Raw genomic sequence first — 20,719 nt, forward strand, 5'->3', positions numbered from 1 at the left:
CTTTGTCTCTCCCTGTACGTACACACACACACACACACACACACACACACACACCCCTAACTAGAGATGTTAGAAAGCACAGATTAGGATCGTCTTAATTTTTCTTTAGATTTTACTTTTCAAAAAATCTCACTAGTCTTCAACAGCTCTGAAAAAAAACACAACTCTTAAAGAACCATCTGATTTTGCTCGTAGTTTCCAATTATTCTATCTATACTTTGGTGAGCAAGATGTTTTCAGGTTAATAACTGCCTTGAGTTTTGTTCCATTCTGATTGTAACACCCCCACCCCACCCCACAGGAGCCTGTCCTCACAGCCAGTACACAGCGGATCATTTTCTTTAGTGTTCGTGAGCATTTAGTTCTGTTTCGGGAGGGTGAAGGCATTTTGCTCACTGCCTGTCTTCAGTACTGAGCGCAGTGTGAGGTAAACAGTAGGCGTCGAGTAACTTGACTGAAGGAGTGGATGAAGTAAATGGGTTAGCCTGACAAAGCCAACTGAATGCACAGTGGTGTCAGCAAGGCCGTCTCCTACCTCCCGGTAACCTTCCGCAGCCTGGCTGACAACTAAGGTTGTAGGTATTTCTGGCTTCAGACATAGGTTTGGAATTCCTTTTTTTTCTTTTAAAGATTTTACTAATTTGTTTGACCGAGAACACACAAGCAGGGAGAGTGGCAGGCAGAGGGAGAAACCAGCTTCTTGCTGAGCAGTGTTGGACGTGGGGCTCGAGCCCCAGGACCCCAGGATTATGACCTGAGCCGAAGGCGGACTCTCAACCAAGTCACCTAAAGGCCCTGTGCCTTATTATTATTATTTTTTGAAGATTTTATTCATTTATCAGACAGAGATCACAAGTATGCAGAGAGGCAGGCAGAGAGAGAGGAGGAAGCAGGCTCCCCACTGAGCAGAGAGCCTATGTGGGGTTCAATCCCAGGACCTTGAGATCATGACCCGAGCTGAAGGCAGAGGCTTTAACCCACTGAGCCAACTAGCCCCCCACCCCCCACCCCGCCCCGCGCCTTATTTAGCTCTGAGGAAACCAGGTCTGGAAGTAGAGAAGACAAAACAACAACAAAAACAACAACAAAAACCCCTTTGGCCTCTGTGTGTCTTTTAAAAATTATTGCTGTTTCGTTCTTCCCCCTCTAACTATGCCCAGACTGAGTGTCAGAATAAAACCTCTTCTGAAATGTTATCAGTTTCCGAGAAACAGTATTATGATTAAAACTCCATCACAAAGAACTCATTTAGAATCTGCGCGGACAGCCTCTCTATACAGCATCTGCGCGTCTTCTCCAGCTTAAACTCTCAGATTTCTTTGGGTTTAACCCGTCCCCTCTCTGCAGTCGCAAAAATGGGCAGTGATGCGCCCAAGCGAGGGCTCTGGCTGACGGCATCTCAGGTTCTCCCCATTCTCAAATAACAGAAGATGACTCAATGAGTTCCATTTAGCAAATAAATTTATTAGGTGCCTACAAGTACAGAACACTGAAAGCCGCTGTAGGGGATTATAAAGATGTGTAGAAGAGCCCTGCCCTCAAAGAGCTTACAATCTAGGTGATTAGTCACAATTAGTAAGTCGTGGCGATAGCACTTGAGGTGACTTACAGAGTTCCTGGAACATTCACGTCCTTGGAGTTCTGCTGTTGTCAAACTGTAAGGAATCCTTTCCACAGGAAAGCTGAACAGTGGGAAAGAGACCTTTTGTGGACTTAAACGGTGACCTTGGCTTTGCTTCTGAGCATCTTTCTCTCGCTGGTTCCTTATTCTTGTAACTTTCTCAGCATCGTTTCCTAATGACCTTTGTTAGGAGAGAATCTCCACGCTTCCTGAACCTTCACCAGGGTTTCCTGTTTGTTAGTGAGTGGCTCAGTGGCAGTTTGGCCTTGGAATGATTTGCAGTCCGATTTTTCCTTCAGCAAATCTGATTTTCATTTTAGTTGCTGCTAGAATGATATGCATTGCAATCTGTGGTTTTAAGAGTAGGCGTGAGATGCAATACACAGGAAAGCAGGCCAGACCTTTCCCTTACTTTAAACATTTAATAGTGCACTTACGGATTATATTCTGTACAGATATAGAGCAAGTTATAAACCTCTTTTTTTTTCACTTAGATTGTATTCACGTAAAGTGTATTTACATTAGGAAAAAAAACAAAAGCTTTGAGGTACAAAACCCTAAAGAATATCTGAGGTATAAATACAAGTATATTTTAAATAATAATTTTTAACATGCTTTATCTATGTTTGAAAGCACAGTGGACATGTATACATGTTTATCTTAATAGAATGGTATATACAACATACAATCTTACAAATCTGAAAGCTATTAAAATTGAATATACAAGTATATCTTCATGAGGAACACTGATATCCAAAATACTCAAATTTTAAAACTCTAATCTTCCCTTCCCCCACAAATTCTTCAAAGAACCTTTGAAATAACACTGACAACGGTAACTAGATTATAACAAAATAAAAATCCTTCTTACAACTCTCACTCATACGTTATGCACTTCTGATCCATACAAAATTCACTAATACTGTCCCATGAGTCGGTCTGTATGGTTACAGTGCAACCTGGACAAAGACCACCTACCCTTCCGAGAAACTGTGCTGGTGCTTTTTTTTTTTTTTTTCCCCCTATGGTAACTATTTTCCTTTACCACTAAAATATAGTCCAAGGGCATCGTTACAAAGGAAAAGAAAAAGAAATGAAGGGAAAATAAAGAAAAAAAAAAGTTGCAACACCAGAAAAACTATTTGCTGAAAAGGACAAATCCAACAACTAAGCATGCGTAGCTTTCAGAAATGCCGTGAATAACAACAACCAGCACCTGTTGTTAAATTTTAATGCCGCGGGTTAAATTTACAGGGATTTCCTTGGGATACATATAATTTCCTATGTTTTTGGTGTGTCCTCAACAGTTTTGGTTATAAACATGAAAACACAAAGCATTCCAACAGGTAAAATGTTCTGAGGCTTGATTCGGGAGTAGATGTTAAGAGTGTTGAATCGTTTTATCTTGACTTCTAAAACAAACATAAAAACCCCAAATGAAACTGTGCTTTGGAGCTAGTAAGTGTGGTAGGGGGAAAGGGGGGTAGTTTCTTTCCTGAACTAATTCATACTGGTTAAAAACTCTATCACTATCTGCAATCAGGTCTAAAGACAACCGTGTTTGAGAAGGGACACGGGAATCAATGGACTACAATTATTTGTAAGGGGAAGAGGTTGGTTTAAAAAAAAAAAAAAAAGGAATGTGCTTAAGAACTTGGAGAAAAAAAAGTAAGTGAACAAGGGTGTTGGGTCCCCTTTCTGGATGGGTCCACGGGCAGTCAGAAATTCCAGGTTAAACTAAACCTGACGCATCAAAATCCTTCTCTGAGGCTCCCAGTGTACCAGACACCGCATCCAACATTTACGTCTCTGCCATTCAACCAGCAACAAACACACATACACACACTCCTCTGTGCAAACCTTTCTTTGCTCATCTCAGTGAGAAACAGCTCGAAGAGGACCATCTACTCCAGTGGATACACCAGTCCCCCAACACGCTGCAAATACAATGACATAGGGACACAGACACCGGTATCGCAAGAGAATGAAGTATCTTCATTATTTTCTGTAACGTCTTTATAGTTTTGCTTCTCAGAAGCAATTTGAATAAGAATACTTTTTTTTTTTTTCTTTTGCACAGTCTTATATATTCCAGTCAAGGTCTATAATCTAGACCTTCAACAAACAGGAAGCAGCTTTAAAAACGTCTTAAATCGCTACAATTGATCCCCACATGCCATCTTAGTTTTTTCTTAGTTTTTCAGGACTAGACTCAGAGCCCAGTCTTCCAAGGACTGGCAAAGGGCGTCCAGAAACTAACGTCCGGACAGTGGACACAGCCACTCGGCTTCCATAATCACCTAGATTTGGTGTCTTTGGTTTCAGTGTTCTGATTGCTGAAAGAGTCTCGGATCTTCACGACTTCAGCTGCACACAAATGTCCAAAAGATTTTGTGTACCACTCTGGCATGTGGCCCCTGCAATGGAAAGGAAAGGCAGATGGGTTCTCCGCACTGGCAAGCATTGAGAGAAGCCGGATGGAGCTCTGAGTACACTTCAAGTCTTGATCCAGAAGCCACGTAAACAAAGATTACTCCTGATAGGCCCGGGTAACCTCCTGGCACGGCCACTGCCCTTTTGGAACCAGAAGTTCCTCAAGGAACAACTTACTGAGTACAGATGCTGAGTGACATTGTTCAAGGAAAGCTCGAGCATACAGAACAAAAACTGATCACACAGATGGCTGAAAATGTACCAAGATGTAAAGACTGTAAGTAAGAATTTAACCACTTGTAAAGTTTTGAGAGGTTTATGTTTTGGCTGTACTGCTGAATTTCATTGATTTTTCTGGGATGAGCACTCATTCGATTAATTACTGAAACATAGGTTTATTCATATATATTCAGATTTTAAATACCTTTGAATATAAAATGAGAATTATCTGCTTGCTAGCTCAAGCTCTAAGTTCCTATGGTTTTAAATGTACGCCAGAAGTCTACTACCACTTTCTCTAAGGGATCGAAATTAGGAAGCAGTCTCACAGAGACCACGAAACAGGAAGGGGTTACTTTATGAAAACTGCTCTTTAGGGAGTAGATAAGATACAATGATGTGTTCACGTAAGCCATTCTCTGTACCAGACAAAAAGTCTCCTCCTCCTCCTGACCCTCACCATATCACAAAAATGAGAACCAGGACCTACCTTAAATCAGCTCTGCACATGTAGGTGAGTTTGGATTTCCCTGACCCGCAGGGTTCGATCAGATACCTGGAGAGAAGTACATTGACTCGCACCCCTGCCACAGGGGCTCGGTCATGATCCACGGACGTGAGTAAAAGGGCACATGCCCCCTTCGGTAAATTGGTCCTCCATGTTCTGTAGAGATAAAACCAGAGGGAAAAAGATGGATTCTCCTAGAAGCCAAGCTGAAAATGGGCCCTTGTGTCAGAAGAGACAGCTGAGAGGCAGGATCAGTTCCTGTGCTGTGTGACCCAAGTCCTGGAGAGGTGGCTTCCTCTGAACTTGTCCAAGGGCTCTCAAAAGAGCAACTCCATATAGAGCCGCTACAGCGTGTTTATATTCACACACCAGTTCTCTGAAGGAGAACCAGGGTGATATGGGACTGAAAACCATTTTTACGTTTCACGAATATACTAGCACGTGGACATCCAAATGAGTAGTGCTCTGTTGGAAAGCTCTGGACTAATGATGTGCCATTTCCTAAAGGATTTTGGAAATTCCTCATTCGATACTGTCTCCAGAGAGTTTACAGATTATATACAGTTCGGCTTTAACCACAGCTCCCTTGGGACTTCAATGTTATTTCCTGGCTTATGCATTCAATAGCTGTTTCTAGCGAGAAAATCTGTCCTAAAAGGGGCAAGAATCTGCTACCAGTGAACACAGCCAATTGACTGTGCCTCTATTTATTATATTTTTAAACTTTTAAAAGATTTTATTTATTTATTTATTTGAGAGAGATTGAGAGCGTGAGTGTGGGGAAAAGCAGACTCTGTGTTAAGCACAGAGGCCAATGCGGGGCTCGATCCCACGATCTGGAGATCACGACCTGAGCCCAAATCAAGAATTTAGATGCTTAACCAACTGAGCCACCCAGGTGCCTGGAATGTGCCTCTATTTCTGAGTTCAATTCCAAAAGCATTCTAACTATTTTCAGGGATGAACATGCGGTTGGCAGACATATAGATAAATTTTCCGTACTGGAAGGGTTCAACAGAAGCGTATCTTCTACTTCACATAATTTTACCATCTCATCACATTCAGTGACACCAGGTGCATCCCTGCTACAGTGATCCATCTGGAAGCTCTTACCTCAGAACAACGTAGTCCCGGGCAGGATGGGGCGCCATACTGTTTTGGACATACTGGTAAATTTCAGTTTGGCTGTCCAGGATTTCAATCACTCTGGAATCCAACAGGTCTACGTCCCAGAGGTGTTGCTCTTTGAGTAGGCGCTTTAAGATTTCCTCAGGCATGGCAGGGACTTCAATGGTGGACCGCCAAAGCCTCAGAGGAGGTCCTTCGCTCACCTGAAGAGGATGTTTTTTTCAGTGCTAAGACAACTCATACACACCTACACTTTGAAGGCATACTGCCAGCTGTATTTACAGTCACGTGCTTGCAGACTAATTATTACCTATATGCTGGTGTCCCTAGGTATATTCAGGAGCAGGCCAGAAAACCTGGCCTTTGACCAATTTTCTGGTCAAAATTATTAACATCTCTCTTCCTGGGATTCATATTAGGGTCAATGCAAGAAAACTAAGATCATTTATCTGCATACTAACACCTGCATGGCCATCTAGATGCTCTCCACTTTTTCTCTCTTTTCAAGGTGGTAGAGACAGGATCAAGAAATACTATCATGGGCCTCGTGCTAAGCCATACAAGATGTCCCTGCCCTCAAAGGGCTTTTAGTCCTAACAAGTTAATCTCCCCCACAAGTAATCCGCACTCATTAAAGGGCCAAGAGAAGAGTGGCTGAGAAAAGAGGAGTGTGCAAGGGGATTCTGATCAAATCATGGAAAAATCGAAGCATGTCATAGAATGCTCTAACGCCCAATACCTTGAGCCCAGGGAACTGTACAGTGATTCTGTGGAACCAAAGGATTTCAGAAAATGGTCTGGTTCCTCCAACAAGTGTTGGAGATAACTATGATTCCTTGATAACTTGATAACAGATAACTATGATTCCTTGCTGACCTGGCTTCTACTCTTAGCTGGGGAACCTAATCACCTGGCCAGCCAGGTCTACAAGGATGGGAGTGAGTGACAGATCTCCACGGAGAGCTGAGGTGGCCACAGGGTCTCACCTGTGGAACCTGAACCCTGACCACTGGAACACAACAAGCTGACAACAGGGCTAAGACTTACCTTCTTATAAGACAGCTCGGCCTGCTCAGATGTGGAGTAGCTGACCCAGCCTTTAAACTTCTCCTTGACCTCTTTAAACAGGCTGTCCACACAGTCCTGGAGGAAGTGCTGGTAGTCAGCTGGCGCATCGTGATGCAGGCGTCCCAGCGCTTCCAGAGTGAGGGGCTTCAGCTCCTGCTCTGTGTAGGAATTCCGACATCGACTCATTTCCTCAGGAACCTGTGGGGGACGTGAGAGACCAAAAGGAGCTGAGTGTGCCTGTACTCATTCCCGATGACCATCAGTGGAAGGGGCAGTGCGAGGGCAACACACCAGGTTCTAGGGCAGCGCGGGCCCTCCAACTGCTCTGTTACCCACACGGTGAGGGCTGGGCCTGCCCATCTCCCTGGGTATCCTGAGGCCACAACACCTTCACAGAGGTATCTAAAAAGCCTATTCTCATGTAAGGTGTTCTTCTGCTTTGGAAAGTCACAGTAGGAGGGTAAATGATGAGTACCAGGTGGTTTTTACGTGGAGGAGGCGGCTTTTCAGATACAGAATTTATTTCAGATCACTGGTTGCTTTTGCTTTCTAAGTCAGGGGTATGGAGACAGGCAACTTTCATTCAACACATCAACTCTAAAGAGCTTATACATTATTAAAGAGAAAAGATGTTCTTAGAAAAGGAAAAAAAAAAAGACATTCTTAAGCTATGTATATCATCTCCAGTTGTGGAAAAATCTTTGGTAAGATGTGAACAAGCTGGGTGCCCCATATTTTGTCCTAATGATTTATGTTACCCTCAACAAATAACAAAGCTCCCCAGCTCCTTACCTGGAAAAGCTTCTTGCACTCAGCAATCATATGCGCCAGACCCTGAGTGGCAGCGAGGTTTTCATTCAAATCTTTCTGATCTGGTTTGCCCAAACTTTGTTTTCTCTGCATTACCCTAAGCAGAAGACACAAAGGAGGGTGAAGATTCAAATATTTACGTGTTTTTAATTAATATGTTATTCTAGGAAACCCAAAGGAGAGGGAAAAAAAAACCCATCTTGCTGGAGCCTATGTGTTACTAAGAGGTTCAGGAGAGCTTTACTTTGATCACTAAAATTCCTCAGTTTTTTCAGTAAAGCACAAAAAAACCTGAAAGGGACAGTTTTCAGGGAGATCTAGGCTTTTGTAAGCCATCACATTAAACACGTTCTTATTTAAATAGGGTGGCTTGGAAGGTCTGAGTATGTTGGTGGGACAAAGAAAGGCAGCTTCAAGGGGTGCATCGAGAGGAGGCATATGTGGTAGTAAATAGTGTCACTATTCTTTGCAGTTTAAATAAAATCCCCCTCCTGAAGGTGAGGGGACCATCTATTGTTTCCTAGAGGTTTTGTCTTAATCTTATCTGATCTCTCTTCTGCTCATTTCTAGTTCCCTATCCTATTGAAGATGGAATGCCTCAGTTCACATAAGAATGAGATAAAAAGATATTTTAAGTATTGTATGGCTTTCAGAAGCAAAGCTAACTTCACCTAGCACAACCAGGCCTCAGGCCTGTAGCGAAAGAGCAACTGCCCAGTACCTTTGGAGCTGAGGAAAAGGATAAGCAGGATGGTTTGGAGGTACAGGGAGGGTCTCCTTTCTGACCTACCCGCTGTGAGGCCCTTACGTGACGCCTGCACAGCAGTAAACAGTTCCAATGGGCTGGGCCATTGCCCCGTCAGACGTGGGCAGGTTACTTATTAAACTGACCCTCCCCACAGTCTCACTTCCCTGCCAGGATCTTCACCTCCTCGAATTGTGACAAGGATTAAAAGAGAGAATGAACGTCAAGGGTGTAGTCCCGTGGTTGGGTCAGAGTCAGTGCTGAGCAAATAACAGCCTTTGATATTTTCCAGATCCTCAGACTTCTTCAGCCACTCCCAGCTTACATACATCCAAAGAGAAGCTTTGCACACAATGGGCTTAGGCCATGTCCTGGCTTTGAGGCTCACTGTTATCCTTAGTTCTTTGAGACCCAGCTAACTGCCAGCACAGGCTGGGGGCTTGGCTTTCTCTGGCCCGCAGAAGCCACAGCCGCAAGCACCTTTATTTCCATCCAGTTTTGAGATCAAGAAATCCACGTGATTTTTGGCTGGCAGAGAGTGTGACGGCAAGGTCACAGAGGTTGCCATGGAGGGTCAGGGCAAACACTTGCCAGGGCAAAGCACATACCCAAATCTAATTCTCAAAACCTGGTTGCCATGAAATTGTCTAGAAATTCACACCCCCAGGACTGACAAGAAAGGAGGGCTGTGAAGGAAGGAGGCAAACTCCTATTTGCTCGCCTCAGGTGTGAATCCAGCAAACCCTGGGGGACAACCAAGAAGGAAGGGTAGGCCGCCCCGGTCTGAAGAACAGAGCGTATCGTGTGCACATCTCGTTGGGCCCATACCTTGGAGAAGAATTCTCTCTCTTCAGAGTGTTGAGGTGGAAAAGGGAGGGCGCTAGGCACACAGCCAGGTTGGTGGGAGTCATCTGGTTTTCTTTTACAGCTGCTGTGACATCGCTCAAGAAATAAAGAAGGGTCTGTAGGACCTCCCGGTTCTCATCAGGCAGGAGCATAATGGCGGCCTTGATGGCCTGGAGGCGCTGGTCCTTGGGCACACCTGTACAACACCAGCATTTCCCCGTCAGCTCAGCGCCTGTCCACGCACGTTGTGAGGAAACGTCCCAAAGCAAACATCGGCCCCAAAGACCTTGTGCCCAGTACTGAATAAGCACTTGCAGAAAGTGTACTTGAGGTTAATATGGAAGAAATTAGGGACCGCCACCAGCGTCACTAGCCTCAAGTATTTCCTGTCTGTGGAGGAGTTGAAAATTTTTCAACACCTACAATGCCAATATCCTCCCCTAAATCCACCTCGGAGTTCAACTCCAGATATGATGTTCTTTGGGTTTACGGAAATTAGTTCTCCTTTTCTAAGTATTTTTTTAAAGAAATCCCTAGTTTACCATTCTCGATTACTGAAAACATTACACACATTTATACTTTGGTTTAGTCTCAGTGAAAAATCATATCTAAGATATGTGCAAAGGAATAAAAACTTTCTCTCAGTCTGGACACAAAATGCTTAGTATCTCTGGGGACTTTCCAGAATTATAACTGATCTGCTCATTTGTAAAATGCAGAAAGGAAGTTGCTAAAACACTTAGCTGAAACAACAGCTATTTTCTAGTAATTTCTTTAAGTTTTGGAAAGCGTACTGAGAAATGAGTATAAAAATATATGCTTGAGAAACAAGCCAGTAAAATAACATACACATAGAAAAAGCTGGACCCAACCTTCAGGTCTCCTTTACTAGGCAAATCTGTCTTTTAAGAGGCATGTGGTGGAAAAATCAAGTCACTCAAGTCCAGCTCCATAGCACAAACTGATTAAAACAGCTCCATGGTTACAGTACATAACAAATACCTTGGTGGGGAAAATGTGACCTGTGTTTTCATAAAATCTGAAAGGATGAAACAAGTAATGAAATAATCCAGATCAGCTCCATTTCTCATAAAATAAAGTCCAATGCGCTGGTTTAAAGACAGTTTGAGCACGAAGAGAGAAGCTGCTTTTATATTACATCGCTGTAACACCACACTGAGCCAAGAAAAACACGTGGCTGTAAATGCTGTAATCCTGATCTTGATCATTAATTTAGACAACTGTTTGCTTTAAGCTTTACTTAAAAGTGAGAAGGGCATGGGTATTGTTTTCCCAAGTATTTCTGGCAGAAGTGGAGATGAATAACAGAAAAAGATTATTTATTCATTTTACAGCAAGATAAAACACACAGACACCTGTGAAGTTTTAAACACAACAGGCCCGGCTACAGAGATGCGAATCAACAGAAATATCTTGGTACCTGCTCTTCTAAGCATCATCGATGACACTGTTCTAGAAGCAAATCAAAGTGTGAGCTCCTGGATCAGAATCTAAGAATGTGGGGAGCACCTGGGAGGCTCAGTGGGTTAAGAGTGTGACTCTTGATTTTGGCTCAAGCCATGATCTCAGGGTCATGAGATCGAGCCTGACATTGGGCTCTGCACTTGGCACGGAGCCTCCTGAAGTTTCTTTCTCTCTCCCTCTTCCCCAACCACCCCCCAAAAGAATGTAAGAATGTGTAATTGCACCAGTAATTAGAGAACGGTAAGGGAAATTTGTTTTTGCATTATTCAACAGGTATACAGAAACCTGTTCCACAAACAAGGAGAAAAGGAAGAAACCGGTGACACAAATTTCGAAGAGCTCATCGTGCGGGTCCCAAAGAACGGCATGAAAGGAAGCCACAGGTTTCAGCTGGTCCCTCTTTTTTCCCCAGGGCTGACAATGTGGAGATCAAAGAACACTTACACTGATAGATCTGCAGAAAGGTTTCTGAGAGTTTGTTCGTCATTAGCGGCTCAGGAAGGTCTCGAAAATACTGCTTCAGCATGTCTGCCACATCATAAGCGGACTGGCCCTCATAGCTGACACAGTCTATGGCACTTTCATTCATCTGACGCAGAGCCTGAATCCGGGATTTGACACCGGATTTTCTGAAGAGCCCAACCTGTAGGAAGAAAAACATGACATGACAGGATAGAAGCAGCATTTCCACGGCAGGATTACAGAAAGGAAGCCTGAGTCCAAGGCTCACCGGTCCCACAGGCCCTGCGCACAGCGGTCCTCACCTGTTCTAAGCAGTGGTTGCGGAGGTAGCGCATGGCCTGCTGGATGCTTTGGGGCAGGGGCTGTCCCGTGCGCTGCACATTGACCGTCAGAGGGACCCCGAACACATTCCGGTCCTTGTAGTCGGGAACCTTGATCCTCTTCATGAACTTGGGCACTGCCCTATTTAAAGACCAGTAGTGGGGGTGGGGAGAGATGTTTATTTGTCTGTATACCCTTATCCATCTTTGCAGGGAAACCCTCTGGCCTTTAGATCTGTGCTAATAAGGTGGCTATTTATTTTTTTTTTATTTTTATTTTTTTTAAAAGATTTTATTTATTTATTTGACAGACAGACATCACAAGTAGGCAGAGAAGCAGGCAGAGAGAGAGAGGGAAGCAGGCTCCCCGCTGAGCAGAGAGCCCGATGCGGGGCTCGATCCTAGGATCCTGGGATCATGACCCGAGCTGAAGGCAGAGGCTTAACCCACTGAGCCATCCAGGCGCCCCATAAGGTGGCTATTTAAATACAATTACAAATTTAGTTCCTCAGTTGTACTAGCCACAGTTCAAGCGCTCACGAGCCATCTTTGGCCATCTAGTCACCAGAGGAGTCAATATAGAACATTTCCACCATCCCAGACAGCTCCGTGGGACACGGTTATTCTGGATCTTCTGAGAGTTGGGGGCTATGAGACGCAGGAACATTTTCTCTGTTGGGGATTCTCTTTCCACTATAACCTCTGAGAACCGGATCTATATTCTTTTTTATTTTTTATTTTATTTTTTTTTATTAAAAATTTTTTTTTAAAGATTATTTATTTATTTATTTGTCAGTGATGGAGAGAGAGCGAGCAAGCACAGGCAGACAGAGAGGCAGGCAGAAGCAGAGGGAGAAGCAGGCTCCCCGCCAAGCAAGGAGCCCGATGTGGGACTCGATCCCAGGACGCTGGGATCATGACCTGAGCCGAAGGCAGCCGCTTTAACCAACTGAGCCACCCAGGCGTCCCCCGGATCTATATTCTTAAGGGAGCCGATGGGCTTCCTCACAAAATGGCAGCACAGGAAGGACCAGAAACAGAAAACATTCAGGACCCTAACAAGGCACTTCTTGACAACTTGAAAAACATGCTCCTGTCTGTCCTATAAATGGATAAGAATCATTTCTAAGTTTTTGATGAGTTTCAAAGCATTTAAGGTATAAAAGGATCATGTAATGCTGGATGAGGAAATAGCAGATGCGTGGTGTTGGTCCAACATAATGAAAACCAACTCCATAGCTCAACAGTGGGGGCCAAGCTAATGACCCGAAGTCAAAATAAATCCTCCTGCTGATGACCCCGGAGAGTATAACATCTTTAAGGTTTCTAAAGGAAGATGGAAAAGAACAATGAAGGTTTTGTGAGCCTCCACCAGGCTCCCCGGAGTCCTAAAACCAGGTCCAGCCCCAGCAGTAAATGGAACAGCAGGAAACCGATGTCATGCATTTAATGCTGTCAAGCAGAAATTTCAGCTCTACAAGTGACCTCTCTAAATGGGACAAGAAAGGGCAAGGCCGAACAGGAAAAGAACTGCATAGAATTTCTCCCTCTTCCACGGATCCCACAATGCGAGGCTTTTACATTTGGTTTTGACTCACTGGAAAAACTGACCAGAACTCGAGAAGTATTACGGACTTTCAGATTCTTGAGGGTTTGGTGGGAAGGGGGTGGGCAACTCAGAAACGAGCATGTAAAATATGTATTTTTAAACAGCCAGCAGGGAAAACCGGGCTTTGAGCACAGAGGAACACTGCAGAAGACAGGCTGCTTTGCCTGCTGAGGGCTTCCCCACAGCCAGGACACATTACCGTTTAGAGCCCTACAAAAGGTAAGACTAAAGCAGCAGAGCCAAATTTGCATTTCCATACAGCTAAGTATATGGTATCACAGCTCTAAGTGTGTATAATACTCGCTTTGTCGGGGGAGAAAAGCCTGGCGGCGGAGTGTGCAAAGAACACATTACGATCTCCACCGAGAATCTGAAGCATGTGGGGATAAACCGGTCAATACTTATTTCTGTCATTCAGAACAAACAACTTCTGTATTTAGCGAGGCTCACATAATAACAGCCTTTGAACGGGAGGTGCTTTGATGCTGAAGTTAAACTCACTACAAGTCCTGAGGAGAGAGAGAACACTGCTGACTCTCCGGGTACCTCTGGCCGCTAATAAGAGAAATGGGCTGCTTCTGTTTTTATAAAAAGCAGATTGTGCAACTGGGACGATCAACACTCAGAAAAGTGAAAAGGCTGAAGGATACCTTGCAGACACTGAGATGCACTTGGATGTCAATCTCGGGGGAGGGGTCTGCTTCGCACTGATAGCAGAGAACTTAAGTTATGCACATATCAGGTCCCGTGCATGAGCCACGTGACCTAGTGGTCTGCAGCTGTGCTGTATACGCCAAGGGCCGTATTCTTTTTTTTTTTTTTTTAAAGATTGTATTTATTTATTTGACAGAGATCCCAAGTAGGCAGAGAGAGAGAACGAGAGAGAGGAGGAAGCAGGCTCCCCGTCGAGCAGAGAGCCCAATGTGGGGCTCGATCCCAGCACCCTGGGATCCCAGGACCTGAGCTGAAGCAGAGGCTTTAACCCACTGAGCCACCCAGGTGCCCCCAAGGGCCGTATTCTTGAAAGTATGATGAACATCTGATGTTCATCTGATGAATTTCACCTTCACATATACTTTAGTCTACACTATCTCAGAGCAGTGGATCCCTTGTGTTTATTCTTCGCTTTTTAAGATTCTATTAGAAAAAAACATACCCTGAATTTTTTAGCACAGGCAGGTTTTTTTGATTGATGCTTCAAATATTTACATCAAAAATGATTTCTAAAAACATACATGAAGAGGGTTATAAGGCCAGATGCTATAAATGTCGAATGTTTCAAAGTTGGTCTCAATATCCTATGATATGAACAAAATTATTCTTTCTTTCTTTGCAGAAGTATGATCTGATACTGTACATATATTTATCTGTGGTGGGTTATTTCTTTTTTTTCTTAAGATTTATTTATTTTAGAGAGGGGGGAGGGGCAGAGGGAGAGATCGAGAGATCGAGAGAGAGAGAGAGAGAGAGAGAGAGAGAGAATCCTCAAGCAGACTCCCTGTTGATCACAGAGCCCAATGAGGGGCTGAATCTCATGATCCTGAGATCATGACCTGAGATGAAATCAAGAGTCAGATGCTGGGGTGCCTGAGTGGCTCAGTGGGTTAAAGCCTCTGCCTTTGGCTCAGGCTCAGGTCATGATCCCAGGATCCTGGGATCCATCCCCACATCGGGCTCTCTGCTCGGTGGGGGGTCGGCTTCCCTTTCTCTCTCTCTGCCTACTTGTGATCTCTATCTGTCAAATAAATAAAATCTTAAAAAAAAAAAAAAAAAGAGTCGGATGCTTACCCCACTGAGCCACCCAGGTGCCCTGGTGGGTTCTGCCAAACCCTGGGAAGAAGGCAGCTCCACAGTGTGAGAGAGTCACCCCAACAACCAGCAATTTGTCAATCAAGAAAGCTGAAACTCACTCAAAGCAATTCCACTGCTTATTCCCTAAAGTGCAACTGGCTTGAGGAGCATCAAATAGGGCCTCAAGAATGCAGACATTCAATTTGGGTGATCGTCTAAAGGTATCCATAAAGGACAGAACTGTTACATACTCGGAGTTGGGACAGCTTCAAGGAACTGACCCCAAACCCCTCCAGTTAGTTGACTGAGCACAGTTAATTAACCCTTACCAGCTAAAGCCATGCTTATTAGAAGGTGTGTATTTCTCCAGCAGGGCGGTTAACTTTAGGAGCGAGTATTTCTGCAGCAGGTTCATCTGGGCCACCGACTGGCAGTTAATCTGCAGAGACACGGAGTTTAAGCTCGGCCGATGGGAGCTCTGGAAGCTGTGCCACCTGAGCCTGTGCCTGCGGGAGGAGAGTCGGGGAGGGAGTGAGAAGAAGGGCTCTTCAACAGGTAGAGGCAAAACCCGCAGTGGCTGCTCTCTGGTGTCTCGTCTTAGTTGAGAGGACTCAACTTCCATCCCATTCTTTCCCTTCCCCCACTGGGGTAAAATACACCACCACCAAGTGTAGAGCTCAGAGGCCTTGAACACCTTCACACTGCTGCACGAGCATCACCAGCAGTCACCCCCAGGGCTTACATCCTCCTTCCCAACGGAAACACTGTACCCGCTAAACAGTCTCTATGCTTTTTGGATGTTTAGATCTCCTGGTCTGTCACTTTTCCTGGGAACCAGCAGGGCTACAAATGCCACACCTGACCCCATTTCCCCCCCACAAGGACGGAAGCAGTCCCTCCCTGCCCCCCCTCCCCCAATGTCCAGAGGGAAACAAGAGTCTCACCTATTGGACCTGGTCAGGGAGGCCCCAACCCCAGAATCCCTCCTTTCCGGGATGTCCGAGGGCTCTTCGGGTTCATTCAGTGAGTTGCCCGTACTGTCCAGGTCACTGGGTGTGGCTCGGTCGTGGTCCACATCCAGGTGTATCTGCTTAGGAGAGGAGGGGCACGGAGAGACTGAGTCCAGAGCGGAGTCTGAGTCTCCCTCATCTGAAAACTTCTCCGACCACTGATTGACTATCCTCTGCATGCCCTTCACGTGGTAGAGGATGTCATCCAGCTCGGGGAAGATGTCCTCGTTCTCCAGGTCAGCCAGGTCCCCCGAACTGGAATAGAGGATGGAGCCCGGCACGTTGTCATAGATGCTGAGGCGGCTGCTCACGGAGCTGGAGGAATTGCGTCTCTTGAGCTCCTTGGGGCTGTCGCTGTTTTCCCTCCTCAGGCTGATGTGGCCGGGGCCGTGGAAGCTTCCGGTCCTCCAGTTCACGGAGCTGTTATTCCCCAAGGCAGAGAAACTGCCATTGGAGAGGGCTTTGGGGAAAGTGCCAGGTTTATGATCTTCCGGGATGTAGAACACTGTGTCCTCCGGGTAGCTCTCGCGGTTCCTAAAGTTCTGTTCCATAACGTTGTTGAATGTGGACTGATTGAACGGATCAAAGCCCTCTAAGTACATGCCCACCCGCTTGCTGCAGGCGCTGAGGCTCCGTGTCCTGGTGACCGGGCTGGGCGTGCTCACAGCGCTGCTGGTCTCCGACTGGCTGCTGCTGCTGCTGGTCTGCGTGGAGCTGGAGATGCTCCGCTTGCGCACCGCGGGCACGTTGATATGGTTGCCGTTAAGCGCGGAAATCTCCACGCAGTTCAGCTGCTTCAGCTTCTCCTCGTCCATGCCCTCCTGCAGAATGGGCCCGCTGATGATCAGTCCCAGCTTAGAAGGCGCCTTGGGCTTGCCGTGGTGGGAGCCCTTGAGCTTCAGGCTCTCCATGCGTTTCAACAGGCTGCGCGTCTTAGACTTGGCGTTCTTCTCGTGGCCCTTCATGCCAAAGCTGAAGCTGGACAGTTCCTTGGGAGAGGGCAGGCTGCAGAAGGAGTCATCGTGGCCCACTAAGTGGCTGGAGGAACAGACGCTGATGACTGAGTTCGTGCGGGGTGTTGCTGTGTCCCCAGCGCGTGGCGCATGCACGGGGAGGCTGCCCGTGCTGCTGAGGCTGAGGACCGAAGCCACCTCCTGGCGCTCGCTGAGGTCCGTCAGCATGCTTTCATGGCTCGCCGCGCTCTTCAGGGGGGTGTCATCGGGGGCCCCGGGGGCTGGGTCCTGCTTTGAAGAAAAGACATCAAACTCTTCCAGCCGGGACCACCTCTTGCTGTCCCTCTGGAAAGTCCATTTGCCGCTTATTGCACAAGGCTCGTCCTCGTCCGAGTCCTCGCTCTGCAAGGACAGAATGGAGGCATTCATCACTGGGACCGGCGGACAGCAGGGATGCGTGCCCGGGCCGGAGGCCCAGGACGCGGCTCATAATATGCCATTGGTGTCAATTCCCCCTTTGTATCTTTATTTTATTATGTTATTATTTGATTGGATGATGATTTTATTATTTTTTTACATTACAAAGATGTACCTCAGGAAAAAGCCTGCCCGGGTGTTTCAGGCTAAGTAAGAGTTATTTTGTAGAAACTGCTGGATCTATAGGCTGTTCTTTAATGGCTCACAGAGGAAACCTCTTGAGATCTGTGAAAATTCCAGGCATGCAAAATATTTGGAACTGGAGTCAGCAACGGGTAGGACTCCCTCTGGTCTGCCTCCAATTCTGTGGTCTGTTGATAGCATGTGTTTATAGTCTCTTTTGCAATTAAAAAAAGGTAGTTTTCAAATCCTTAAGAAGAATGAGAACCAGAATCTGTAGCCACCCTAAGAGTGTACAACATCTCCTAACAGACCAGTGAAGACACCAAGCAAGGGGAGAAGCCCCCACAATTTTTCAGTCTGACACTTTTCAGCTTCTTACCTGGTCTTTTTTGTTCCCTCCCTGACCAGACACGGGGTGGGGAGCTAAGGCCACACGTGTCCTGTGAAGTTTCAACCTCAGACATGCTCCAGGCAATTTAACAAGGCTTCACAAATACCCAGTCCTGACAGCATGGAACATTCGAAAACGTGAAGTAACATCGTTGCTGACTCTGCCTGATTTATGGGTGAGACTCTGGGTTATGTTGCGTGACAGACTATTGCATCTGAGCCCTCTAGGCGGGGTATCAAAAGGCACCATTCAGAAGGGTGCAGGTCTTTCCCACCGGTGTGGAGAATGTCACATGACCCACGTTTCACAGGACAATGAGTAGAGAGCATCCCACGCTGACTGACGGACTCCTCTCCACAGCTCAGTGGGTGCGGAGGTTCCAGCTCATTTGTTTAAAAGGTTGAACTCCCCCAAGAAGGCAGCTTGTGTGGCAAGTGAGGAACTCTAGGATAATTAAAACTTGTACTCTGAACAGTCAGAGACATAAGTTCTTTGACCAACCTGATTCCTGTTTACTCTAATTTGTGACACTCACTCCCAGGACTACACCCACCTCTTCTCTGAAGGGCTCATAAAAGGCCTCACATTTCATACTCAGAAGTTATGCACCACCTTTTGCCTAGAATGTGTGGGATCTCCTGCCCTTCCCCTCCGTCTCCCCCAACTCTTTTCCTCCCTCCGGGCTCCCATCATCCTTCAGTACCCCACAAGCCAGCCTTCTCTTCCGGCCCTGCAGCCCCGAAACACAGTTACTGTTACATGTGGGAAGAAAGAGAGTTTTTCCAAAGAACTTTAGCTTTAAGTCCTGAAGGGCATAATGGAGGATTCACTGAGGGATTTCCTCAGCCTCCTTCCTTTAATCTGTAGTGGGCACGGAATTAACAACAAAAAATAATAGATGATTTGTTCCTGTCAAAAACAGTTGAAAAAAAAAATAAACAACAACAACAAAAAACAACCCTCATAGACAAAAGAGAACAGACTAGTGGTTGCCAGAGCAGGGGTCAAAAGGTACAAAGCTTCAGTTACAAAATAAATAAGTTTTGGGGATGTGATGTACAGCATGGTGACTATAGTTGATAATACTGTACTTTATATTTGAAATTTGCTAGGAGAGACCTTAAAAAGTCTCACCACAACAATAAAATGTTATCACTCTGCGTGATGGATGTTAACTAGACTTGTTGTGGTGATCACATTGTAATATATATAAATACTGAATCACTATGTTGTATACCCGAAGCTAGTAGTATCATGTGTCAATTTTTTCTCATTAAAAACAAAACCAAACAGCAGGGAAACCTCAATTTACCGGCTAACTGCAAGGACTGGTTTCAGTTCCAAAAGGCTACTTGATCTTGGGTAAACCTGACTGGATTATGTACATGAAAAAATGTACATAGATTTTTGGAATAAGGAAGTAATTAAGAGTTTGAGAGACAAAACCCCCTACAAAACACAATCCAATTTTTGGTCTGCCCGCTTTCCTCCCATGCTATTATACATTTTATATACTCACTCTCTTCCGATGTGGACTAATTTCCAGCTTCATCACTGCACATTTGTTTAAAGTATTTAGACGCCTACAGGGCAAAGAAAGAACGTTAGCAAAGATAGGAAGCCAAGGAGGGGTAGATAAATATTTTTTTCAAGACAGGTGACATGTTTAATGAATTTCTTTATTCCATAAAAATAATTCCATAATTCAGAACAGTGTTAGAAAACATCTTTACAAGGTGAATAGTTTAAAAATACCTTGATGTTTCTTAAACTTCTTCATTTAGATTGAGTACTAGTGTTTTATAGGAAAAGGACATCTTGCTATGGTACTATCAGAGGCTTCTTATTCTTCACAGAACAAACAAGTCTCAATGGGAAATTTATTCTTCCAAGAGTCCCTCGGTTGAACCATTAGATAGAGCCACACAGTGCCAAGAAGTAAGAGCCAGTGATGTCTCTTTTCATAGGAACGGGAACAGCAACAAGGAACCAAACAGTGTTTTTGGTAAATAAAAATAAATGGTATATTCTACCTCAAAGCAAAATTTAAATAGAAAAATAAGCCAAGTTTTAGACATAACAATCTTAGACACTCTGTTCAAAAATGTAGTGAGTCCTTACATGGTAAGGAAATTGGTGCCTATTTGATATCCCAATTCTTTTTATAACTTCCTGTATGGGACAGGATAATGTTTTGGACAGTCACAGCAGTAGTGTAAATGGTTACTGAAAAAATTTGTATACGGCAGCTTCAAGGGTTACAACAGAGTTCATGAATCAGCACTTGAATCAGATTCTTTTTTGGAACAAGAGTGATATTTTTACTTTGAATACTTTTTTTTTTTTTAACCCCTGCTAATTAGGGAAATAATTTCATTTGTTGAAAATGAAATACTAAAAATAAAATAAAAGAAAAGAAAAGAAGAAGAAAAGAAACAACAACAGAAAACAAACCCCAAAACAAAAGTCCTCATCAGGAAATAATGAAATAGCTAAAAAGAGAAGGCCTTTCCATACACAGCAATACATGGTATTGTAGAAGTGTGAATGACAGCCCTAACAGCTTCCAGATGCCCAGTACTCAGTCTTCCTCAAATAAACCTTCAGCATTATCTGCTGTCTTCCACGCTCAGCTATCCAGTTTTTCCCATAACTGCAATTCTACCTTTTACACAGGATAAGAGAATTTAATTCACACAAATTCAAACTGACCAGGAGAC

General features: G+C 44.8%; 1 protein-coding gene across 4 annotated transcripts in view; it reads right to left on the minus strand.

Moving 5' to 3' along the window:
* Window positions 1–1,443: 1,443 nt before the first annotated feature.
* The window catches only part of DLC1 (DLC1 Rho GTPase activating protein), a 413,181-nt gene continuing 393,905 nt past the window's right edge, over window positions 1,444–20,719 (minus strand). For all 4 annotated transcript variants that reach the window (XM_059384365.1, XM_059384366.1, XM_059384367.1 and 1 more), the window contains 11 exons: window positions 19,519–19,582; window positions 15,990–17,410; window positions 15,375–15,551; window positions 11,628–11,787; window positions 11,308–11,506; window positions 9,361–9,574; window positions 7,770–7,884; window positions 6,957–7,175; window positions 5,895–6,112; window positions 4,764–4,937; window positions 1,444–4,038 (listed from right to left, as the gene is read on the minus strand). In XM_059384365.1, coding sequence (XP_059240348.1) covers window positions 3,918–4,038; window positions 4,764–4,937; window positions 5,895–6,112; window positions 6,957–7,175; window positions 7,770–7,884; window positions 9,361–9,574; window positions 11,308–11,506; window positions 11,628–11,787; window positions 15,375–15,551; window positions 15,990–17,410; window positions 19,519–19,582 — 3,082 coding nt within the window. In that variant the 3' untranslated portion in view covers window positions 1,444–3,917. The remainder of the gene's footprint in view (window positions 4,039–4,763; window positions 4,938–5,894; window positions 6,113–6,956; window positions 7,176–7,769; window positions 7,885–9,360; window positions 9,575–11,307; window positions 11,507–11,627; window positions 11,788–15,374; window positions 15,552–15,989; window positions 17,411–19,518; window positions 19,583–20,719) is intronic.

The sequence above is a fragment of the Mustela nigripes genome, chromosome 18 (genome assembly GCF_022355385.1).
Source record: "Mustela nigripes isolate SB6536 chromosome 18, MUSNIG.SB6536, whole genome shotgun sequence".
Taxonomy (NCBI): Eukaryota; Metazoa; Chordata; class Mammalia; order Carnivora; family Mustelidae; genus Mustela; species Mustela nigripes.